The following is an 11,209-nucleotide window of genomic DNA, read 5'->3' as shown; positions in this document are numbered from 1 at the left end:
AAACACTACTGCAAGAGACCTATATAAATGGAAAAAAATAGCAAGCTCATGGACAGGTAGAATCAGCATTGTGAAAATGTCAATTCTACCCAAAAAAATCTACAAATAAATGCAATTCTGATCTAAATACCAACAGTATTTTTTAAAGAGATGCAAAAAAAAAAACAAAAAAAACATTAGCTTTATATATAGGGGAAAGAGGCCCCAGACAAGTAAAGCATTATTAAGAAGAAAAAGAAAACAGGAGGACTCGCACTACCTGATCTCGGAACCTATTATACAGCTACAGTAGTCAAAACAGCATATTGCTAGTACACTGACAGACACATTGACAATGGGATGGAAATGAGAACTCAGATGTAAATCCATCCACTTACAGTCACCTGATCTTCAAATGGGCCCAAAGTCCATCCAATGGGAAAAAGGCAGTCTTTTTAACAAATGGTGCTGGCAAAACTGGATGTTCATCTGCAAAAAAATGAAACAAGACCTATACCTCCCACCATATAACAAAAATTAATTCAAAATGGATCAAAGACCTAAATATAAAACCAAAAACTATAAAGATCATAGAAGAAAAAATAGGACCAACTCTAGAGGCCCTAATACACAGCATTAACAGGATACAGGCCATAAGTAACAGCACACAAACTCCAGAAGATAAACTAGATAACTGGGATCTTCTAAAAATTAGACACTTATGCTCATCAAAAGACTTCAACAAAAGAGTAAAAGAGAATGTACAGACTGGGGAAAAAAAAAATTTTGGCTGTGACAAGTCCAACAAGGGTCTAATCTCTAAAATCTACATGAAAACCCAATACCTCTACAACAAAAAGACAAATAATCCAATTAAAAATGGGCAAAGGAAATGAACAGACATTTCATAAAAGAAGACATTCAAGCAGCTAACAGACACACAATGAAATGTTCGTGATCACTAACCATTAGAGAAATGCAAATCAAACCCGTAATGAGATACCATCTTACCCAGGCATTATTGGCACTAATCAAAAAAACAGAAAATAACAAATGTTGGAGAGGCTGTGGGGAGGTTGGAACTCTTGCGCACTCCTGACGGAAATACAAAATGATATGACTATTTTGTAAAACCATATGGCACTTCCTTAGAAAGCTAGAAATAGAAATATATAATCTAGCAATTCCACTCCTAGGACTATATCCTAGAGAAACAAGAGCCATCACACAAATAGACATATGCACACCATGTTCATTGCAGCATTGTTCACAATTGCAAAAAGATGGAAATGACCCAGATGCCCATCAACAGATGAACGGATAAATAAACTAGGGCACATGCACACAATGGAGTACTATGCAATGATGAATCTGCGAAGCATCTCACAACATGGATGAATCTGGAGGGCATCATACTGAATGAAATAAGTCAGTCACGAAAGGACAAATATTGTACGAAACCACTACTATAAAACCTCATGGAAAGGTTTACGCACAAAAAGAAACAATTTTTGATGGTTACCAGGGAGGGGAGGAGAGACACAGGAAAACACTAAATAGATAACAGATAAGTGGTAACTTTGGTGAAGGATAAGACAGTACACAATAGTGGGGAAGCCGGCAAAACTCATCCAAGGCTAGGTCATGGAAGTTCCATAGACACATCAAAACTCCCTGAAGAATCGAATTACTGGGCTGAGGGTTGTGGGGACCATGGTCCTGGGAAACATCTAGCTGAACTGGCATAACATAGTTTATAAAAAAGTGTTCTCCAGAGACCTACATCATCCTCAGACCAGAAGAACTAGTTGGTGCCTGGCCGCAATCAATGACTGCCCTGACAAGGAGCACAACAGAGAACCCCTGAGGGAGCAGGAGATCAGTGGGATGCAGACCCCAAATTCTCACAAAAAGACCATACTTAATGGTCTGACTGAGACTAGAGGAATCCTAGCGGTCATGGTCCCCAAACCTTCTGTTGGCCCAGGACAGGAACCATTCCTGAAGACAACTCATCAGACATGAAAGGGACTGGACAGTGGGTAGAAGAGAGATGCTGATGAAGAGTGAGCTAATGATATCAGGTGGACACTTGAGACTGTGTTGGCATCTCCTGTCTGGAGGGGGGATGGGAGGGTAGAGAGAGTTGGAAGCTGGCAAAATTGTCATGAAAGGAGAGACTGGAAGGGCTGACTCATTAGGGGGAGAGCAAGTGGGAGTACGGAGTAAGGTGTATATAAACTTATATGTGACAGTCTGACTTGATTTGTAAACATTCACTTGAAGCTCAATAAAAGTTAATTAAAAAAAAAAAAAGTGTTCTCAATCCTACTTTGGTGAGTAGTGTCTTGGATCTTAAAAGCTTGCGAGTAGCCACCTAAGATGTTCCACTGGCCTGATCCCATCTGGAACAAGGGAGAATGAAGAAAACCAAAGACACGAGGGAAAGATTAGTACAAAGGACTAATGGACCACAACTACCACAGCCTCCACCAGACTGAGTCCAGCACAACTAGTGCCCAGCTACTACCACCAACTGCTCTGACAGGGATCACAGCATAGGGTCCCAGACAGAGCTGGAGAAAAATACAGAATAAAATTCTAACTCTCACACACACAAAAAGACCAGACTTACTGGTCTTACGGAGACTGAAGAAACTCCAAGGATATGGCCCACAGGCACCCTTATAACTCAGTGATGAAGTCACTACTGAGGTTCAGCCTTCAGCCAAAGATTAGGCAGGCCCATAAAACAAAATGGGCACACCAGCCCAGGGACAAGGGCAAGAAGTTTGGAGGAGACAGGAAAGCTGGTAGTGGGGAATCTAAAGGGAGAGAAGGGGAGAGTGTTGACATGTCATGGGGTTGGCAACCAATGTCATAAAACAATATGTCTGTTAATTGTTTAATGAGAAACTTGTTTGCGCTGTAAACCATCATCTAAAGTACAATAAAAATAAACAAATAAAGTTGTTAAAAAAACATAAAGGACTAGCATAGGGACCAAAGTTTATTAGTGGTTATCAGTGGCAGGTAGGCAGGAGGGAGCGGAAAGGCCAACTCGTTGCTTGGAAAAATTTGGAAATGGATAATGATGATGGTTGCATATGCATAATTCATGTCACTGAATTGTGAAGAATGTGCAAATGACAAGTTTCTTATATACTTACCACAATAAAATAAATAATTTTTTAATTGATGATAATGCTCATCATCTCCAGAAAGAAGGAAGAGAAACTGAGAGGGAGGGAGAAAGAGAGGGTTTTATGTGGCATCTAGAGTGTGATCCATGACCCATTAGAAAGGACAACTAAATTAGAGGTAATAAACAGTTGGTCAGTCATCTCTTACTTCTTTATGTACGTGTCAAGTGAAGAAATGAATAAGGTATTACAAGAGTAGCATAGAGGATGAATGCCAGTGGAGCAGAGATGAGGCAAATCACCTAATGGTGTTAATCTCTCACGTTGTTGTTGTTCGGTGTCGTCGAGTTGGTTCTGACTCATAGCAACCTTATGCACAACAGAATGAAACACTGCCCGGTCCTGAGCCATCCTTACAATCGTTGTTATGCTTGAGCTCATTGCATCAATCCACCTCGTTGAGGGTCTTCCTCTTTTCTGCTGACCCTGTACTCTGCCAAGCATGATGTCCTTCTCCAGAGACTGATCACTCCTGACAGCATGTCCAAAGTACGGAAGACACAGTCTCACCATCCTTCCTTCTAAGGAGCATTCTGGCTGTACTTCTTCTAAGACAGATTTGTTCATTCTTTTGGCTGTCCATGGTATATTCAATATTCTTTGCCAACACCATAATTCAAAGGCGTCAATTCTTCGCTCTTCCTTATTCATCATCCAGCTTTCACATGCGTATGACACGATTGAAAATACCATGGCTTGGGTGAGGCGCACCTTAGTCTTCAAGGTGACATCTTTGCTCTTCAACACTTTAAAGAGGTACTTTGCAGCAGATTTACCCAATGCAATGCATCTTTTGATTAATCCCTCATAGGTCAGCTTTTTAAAAATAAACAAACACTAATAGAACAGGACATCTCCTCTACTTATGTGCAGAGTGCAAAGAACCAATGAAAGGGTAATTGATGAGCATTTATTCAGAGTGTAAGTACTATATTGGTTATCTATTGCTGTATAACAAAGTGGCTTAAAGTAATAACATTTTACTTTCCCAAACCCATTGCCATAAAGTTTATTCTGACTCATAGCTACCCTATAGGACAGAGAAGAACTGCCCAATAGAGTTTCCAAGGAGCACCTGGTGGATTTGAACAGCTGAACTTTTGGTTAGCAGCCTTAGCACTTAACCACTACGCACTAGGGTTTCCTTTACTTACCCATGAGTATGCATTTTAGGCTAAGTTCAGTGTCTTAGTTATCTAGTGTTGCTATAACAGAAATACCACAAATGAATGGCTTCAGCAAAGAGAAATTTATTCTCTCACAGACTGATAGGTACAAGTCCAAATTCAGGGTGCCTGCCCCAAGGGAAGGCTTTTCCTCTCTGTTAGCTCCTTGTCATCAATCTTTTGCAGTAGGAGTTTCTCCATGCAGGAACCCCAGGTCGAAAGGGCTCACTCTGCTCCTGGCACTGCTTTGTTGGTGGTATGAGGTCCCCCGTCTCTCTGATTGCTTCTCTCTTTTATATCGCTTGTAAGATAAAAGGTGATGCAGGCCACGCTCCAGGGAAACTCTCTTTACATTGGATCAGGGATATGACCTGAGTAAGGGTGTTACAACCCACCCTAATCTTCTTTAACATAATCTAATCTTGCCTCATTAACCACAGGCAACTATAAAGAACAATGATGAATCTGAGAAGCATCTCACATGGATGAATCTGGAGGGCATTATGCTGAGTGAAATAATTCAACCACGAAAGGACAAATATTATATGAGAACACTACCATAAAAACTCATGAAAAGGTTTACACAGAAAAAGAAACAATCTTTGACGGTTAGAAGCGGGGGCGGGGGATGAAGGCAGAGATTAGGATTTACAACACATAGGAAAATTACATCAATCACAAAATGGATGACAACCATACAATACTGGGAATCACAGCCTAACCAAGTTGACACATATTTTTGGTGGACACAATTCAATCCATGACACTCAGCTGGGCAGGTCTTCTGCTGGTCTCACCTGGGCTCACTCATGAGGCTTTAGTCATCTGGCAGCTCAACTGGAGTTGGAGGGTCTAAGATGGCTTCGCTCCTATGTCTGGGGCCTTAGTGCTAGCTGTGGACTAGGCCTCTCTCTCCAAGGGGTTTTTTATCATTCAGTAGTCTGTACTAAGCTGCCATATACATCGTGGGGAACATCCCAAGAGAGCAAAGACATAACCTGCAAAGCATCCTAGGCCTACACTCCAGAACTCATTAAAAATCACCTCTTCCTCATTCCATTTGTCCATGTATGACACAAGTCAAGGTCATAGTAAGGTTGGAGAAATAGACTCCACCTGTTAACAGTGGCCATGTTTTTCAATTCACTAGAGACTCCATAATTACCCATTCTGAATTGTAATGACTAGTAAGTCTCAGAATTAGAAATAACCAAAAAAAAAAAAAAATTTTTTTTTTAATGGAGGAAACAAAGGCATATCCCATGGGGCTCAAATTTGCTTTTTCTCAAACTTCCACTGGTTCAAAAACAGCATCATTTCTCTTCCATTCCTGCCTTTGTTATATATATACACACGCATAGTCAGGAGAAATTGGATCTCTGCCATTATTATTGAAATCATAGGCTCCATAACATACAATGCTGATACAATTGTACCGTGGTCACCCTGGCCAAAATATTCCTCTAAGGTTAGTCTGTCACAGTGGAATACTAAAAGCATCTTCTCTGAACCATTTTATTGTAATAGGCCTCTGTTATTTTAACACCTATGATGCTCTGTCCTATAGGGTCTCTATGAGTAGGAATTGACTCAATGACACTGGGGATATGATGCTAATATGATGCAGAAACCACCTCAGAATAAGTTCCTACTAGTTAAATATATTATCTAAGGAGGAAGGAGTTTGCATTTGCCAGATAGAGTTGTGCTTGAAGCTTAGTGTTCATTTTTTCTGTAAGCTTTTGCTGGAGTACTTTGGAGGAGCTTAATGGTATAGAAACAAGGCATCATTTGTTCAATCATTTTCAGCTATCAATAAAAGAGTATTATTAAAGAGGCTCAAGCTCTTCCTGGAATGAGAGAACCCCATAAGACGTCTGCTCAGGCTTCAATCTTCTGCAATAAGTAGCTTTACCTAGGACTAAAATCTCCAAGGAGTCAATGACATGCTGTTAACCATTAATGCAGACCTCTGCTGAACATGAGAAGGTTGTAAGATTATTTTTTACATACATTTCTTCTGAGTCTTTACCCCTTTGAATGGAAAATAAATGACTATTTTAATGATACACTACAATGACAGAACTGAAATCTTGAACAGCATTATATTTTATTTAATTGATGCATGTTTTGTGCTTATCATTCTATGCTGTTTAATGTAGAGAGAAAAAGATTTTCATACTTTAAAAATACAGGTTACAGGGATCCACTAGATTTCAGATGTCATGGTGTGTGGTGATTAAGAGCAGGGATGCTGGTGCACAGACTGCTTGTAGCCCTATCCCAGCTCATCCATTAACAAGCTTGTGTCACTAGGCTGGATACTTAATCTTTCTGTGCCTCAGTTACCTCATTTATAAAATGAGAGTATTACCTACTTGATTGCTATGAGAATTAAATACATATAAAGTTAATATATGTAAAGAACTTGCATAGTACCTATCAAACCATAATCAATACATCTTCATGGTGGTGGTGGTTGGACAAAAGAATTGAATAGGCTTTTAAAATGCAGTGAGAACCCTGATAGATGAGAAAGGAGCTATATATAGAAGTTGCAACTGGGCTTATAAAGAAAAAGTTTAAGAGTAAGCAGAACCCACTGCCGTCAAGTCAATTCCAATTCATAGTGACCCTACAGGCAGAGTAGAACTGCGCCATAGGGTTTCCAAGAAACAGTTGGTAGATTCAAACTGCCAACCTTTTGGTTACCAGCTGAGCTCTGAACCACTACACCACCAGGGCAACAGAGCAAGCGCAGTGATGATAAATCTGACCTGAACGTGCCAAATTTGATTTGGAATGATTGCGCTTCTAAATTTCCAGTTGTTGAATAGAAAGTCAGAAAAACACAGGATGTTTGTAAGGCTATCCAAAGAGATACTTTCTGGATTCATCAGGAGAAAGAGAGGCATAAATAAAGCTTACCAACAGGGAAAAGGAACAGTTTGATACGTAGGACAATCCTTAGAAAAGTCTGGTTTTGCCAAAAAGAAAATTTTCTGTCTGATTAAGATAATGTAAGGATAACGTATAATTTTTCTAAGAAATATTTACTTTACAAATGATTTAGCAATTTTTAAAGAAGTCTAAATAAAGTAGGGAGAAAAATTAATGTAAAGAAGTAAAATAACTTCATAAAATAAATCTGTCAGTAACTTAAGAATTGATTTCAAAGATCTGTCGAAACCATTAATCTACTAGGATATGAGTATATATATATATAAATGTGAAAATTTTCAATAATTTTTAAAATAAGTAATCATTAGTGTAATTTTATAATGTTTTTTTTTTTATTAGTTTATCAATAGTTTGTCAATAGCTTGTTTATAGAGCAGAATGATTTTTGTCTCTGGCTTATATTATCTTTGAGTTTCCAAAAGTTCTAAAGTGCTCCAGCTACTCAGTCATGGATACCATAAGCCACAAATAGAAGTAAGTAAAATAATATAGAAGTGTTCATGCCGAAACTCTTGAAGTTTACTTAAAATAACTGCCAACCTTGGTATCAATAAAAAAAGTGACCGTGAATGCCATTTACGGTGTTCCTTAAAGCAAAAAGCAATATAAACAGAGAAATATGGTTTAATTGTGGATATTGCAGGAAGTGACATCAATAAAATTCATGAATGAAAAGTTCAGGAAGTGTTTGTATAATCATCTGGTATTAAAATAACCAGGACCTGGTTCAAGAAATTTCTTGTTGGACTGAAACTTGGAAACAGTAAATAAGCATAAGAAATTAATGCCAATAAAATGACACCTCACTGGTGTCACTTCTGCTTTAATGAGTCAGGAATATAAAGGCAATCAAAGATGCAACCTTAGTACAAACTCCAAGAATGCAAATCAACAAGTGAGCCTAGCAATTTTTTTTTTTAATTTATTAATCTAAAAGCAAGGAGACCTGATTCTCATCCTGAATCTATCATTTAATATCTCTATGCCTGAGTATTATCATCTTTAAAATTCCTGGATTGGAACAAGTTGTCTCTCCAATTCCAGTTCTAAAAATTCACACTCCTATTATATTCCGATTGTTCCTCAGTAACCCAAGAATATATAGGGCAATAGGAAACAATGGACACTAAACTAAGAGGAAAAAAATGAGATATTACAGCAGTTTAAAAAATAGTTTGAGAGAAGTAACTTTAACCCATTCAAAGCAAGTTAAGTGTCAACACTGAATTGTTAAATACATTCTCTGTTTGGCACCATTTGAGGAATAAAACAATTAGAAGTGGTGACTAAGATGAAAATCAGCTTTGGTTTCAAGTTTTACGTATTAGCAATAAAGCAGAAAGATTTTCCTAATTTAAGAAAAATATTTATCAACATAAAATACTCATGATTTAAAGTTATTATGAATATTGAACAAAATAATATATGTAAAACCCCCAGAAAAGAGTCTGAAACATAGAAGTTTCCAATGTTAGCTCCCTCTATCCTTACTTATTATACTACTACACAACAACATGGTAGATATCTAAAAGTAAACTAGTACACAAAATTAATAGAACTCTAAAATTTTCATTATTTTTTTCCAACATCATCAAATAGAGTGTAGACCAATTTTTTTTTTTTTTTTTAATCTTTAAAGTATTTAGGACAACTTCCTGTAACTCACAAGCTGATGGCACAGTTTTTTCATTGCTGCCTTCATCTCCTTGTTCCTGAGTGTGTAGATGACTGGATTCAGAAAAGGAGTGAGAACTGCATCAAAGATAGCAAGAAACTTGTCCAAGTGTGATGAGGGGAAGGGCCATGTATAAAAGAAGATCAATGGCCCAAAGAATAAAACCACCACAGTGACATGAGCTGACAAAGTGGAGAGGGCCTTGGATAAACCACTTGAAGAGTGTTTCTGAACAGTGACCAAAATAAAGATGTAAGAAACGATCAGTATAAAGAAGGAACCCACAGAGATGAGTCCACTGTTGGCTGTGACTATGAATTCCAGCCTATTGGTGTCTGTGCAAGCAAGTTTAATGAGCTGAGGCAGGTCACAGTAAAAGCTGTCTAATACATTAGAGCCACAGAAGGGCAAGTCTACAACAAAAGCCAACTGGGCCACTGAGTGGATGAAGCCAAGGATCCAAGAAGTAATCAAAATCAAAATGCACATTCGTGGGCTCATGATGGTCAGGTAGTGGAGAGGCTTACATATAGCAACGTATCTGTCAAAGGCCATGGCTGTGAGCAGCACCATTTCTGTGCCTCCAATGGCATGAATGAAGAAGATTTGGGTTATACAGCCCTCAAAGGAGATCACTTTGGGAGTTCTGAAAAGATCGTAAATCATTTTGGGGGCTGCAATAGAGCAAATTCCCAGATCAAGAAACGAAAGATTGGCCAGCAGGAAGTACATGGGGGAGTGCAGGTGAGGGTCATAGGTCACAGAGAACACAATGAGGAGGTTTCCCATCAGGCTTGCAACGTAGAACATAGAGGAAAAGAAAAAGAGGAGAAGCTGGATCCCCCACGAATTGGAAAGTCCTAGGAACACAAACTCAGACACCACAGAGTGGTTGGCTCCATCCATTGCCTCTGACAGCAAAGCTGAATATAAAAATTACCTGGAAAAGAGAGAAAAGAGGAAAACAAATTTTTTCCAGAGTCACTGGTAGCATAAGTTTAAAGTTTTAAAGAAAAAATATTACCTTACCATACACAGCCAGAAAATCCCTGTATAACCCCTTAACCCATAGTTGTAGAAAACAGGCAATAACTCACTGCCACAAAGCACTGCTTCTGACTAACTCCCAGCCTCTCTAAAATTCTCCAGGTTTTGATAAGAGAAGACTATGCAAAAACAAATCCCGAATCAGAAAAAGGGTTATAGAGGCAGTCTAGAAAAACCCTGGAATAACATGAGAAAAGAAGGAGGAAATTGGAAAGAACTCATTGATTTCTCCTTCACAGCTTGTTACTCCTCCCCATGGAGTTCCACAAACCTCAGGCAATTTCTGGTGACTTTTTATTTTTCTGACTAGTTTATTGCCTCCTAAATGCAACACTATCAATTTCATTAATACTATCATATTTAGCCTCACGCTAGTGCAATTTTATCAAATTGTAGTCACCTTTATCCCAAAAAAAAAAAAAAAAAGAAGAAGATAATGCACAAACTCTAAATATATCCAGCTTTTGCAGCTCAGCCCAGGGAATGGAAGCAATCACAAAACTGGACCTGTGACAGAATTATGGTAGACGAAGGACAAGACCAGAAAAGAGATTTAGGCTGCAGAATCTAAACATGGGTAAGGCTAAAGTCATATAGCAAACAAAATTCTATTTCATTGGTATTTTTAGACCATTAACCATGCCATGTAAACTTTTCATGGTTCCTGGAAAGGTGGAAAGAAAACCGCACTTGGAATCAGAAGAGTTGTGATCAAGTCCTAGCCTTACACCAGTGTGAAATTAAGTCATTTCACCCAATCCTTCCACACACCACTCAGTACTTGAACTCAGTTTCATCATTTGTAAATAAACAGGCTGAGGTAAGAGATAGTAAGTAATCCCTCCAAGTCTAACATTTCTATGATTTTATAACACAGTGATAGCCCAAGATGTAATACAGCTCACCGTAATGATGGTATTCTCTACATTGGGTTCCTGTCATATTCACCTTCTTTTCCCCAATCTGTGGTTGGTTATAAGTTCCATATTCCCATGAAAGCCCTCTCTTTACATTAATCTCTCTCTTCACTAATTCCTTTTGTACTACTTAAGTCATTCAACTAGCATATAAATGTAAATTCATGGTTTCGTTACTTTCCCTTTGCCATAACCATCTTTAATCAATCAACAAACATGTATTCAGTGCCTACCATGCATAGTACATGGTTTCAGGACTTC

At 38.4% G+C, this 11,209-nt stretch overlaps 1 protein-coding gene across 2 annotated transcripts; it reads right to left on the bottom strand.

Moving 5' to 3' along the window:
* Positions 1–8,951: 8,951 nt before the first annotated feature.
* Positions 8,952–10,288, bottom strand: LOC126084138 (olfactory receptor 4F15-like). Of its 2 annotated transcripts, XM_049898403.1 has the most exons (2): positions 10,279–10,288; positions 8,952–9,880 (listed from the first exon to the last, which is right to left on the bottom strand). In XM_049898403.1, the coding sequence occupies exons 1-2, from the start codon at positions 10,286–10,288 to the stop codon at positions 8,952–8,954; spliced, it is 939 nt and encodes a 312-aa protein (XP_049754360.1). The 2 variants fall into 2 exon arrangements, with proteins under 2 accessions (XP_049754360.1, XP_049754359.1); XM_049898402.1 differs by lacking the exon at positions 10,279–10,288 and having other exon boundaries at positions 8,952–9,890.
* Positions 10,289–11,209: the final 921 nt, after the last annotated feature.

The sequence above is a fragment of the Elephas maximus genome, chromosome 10 (assembly GCF_024166365.1).
Source record: "Elephas maximus indicus isolate mEleMax1 chromosome 10, mEleMax1 primary haplotype, whole genome shotgun sequence".
Lineage (NCBI taxonomy): Eukaryota > Metazoa > Chordata > Mammalia > Proboscidea > Elephantidae > Elephas > Elephas maximus.
Note: the sequence above shows the minus strand (reverse complement) of the source record. Positions and strands in the feature narration are given on the sequence as shown.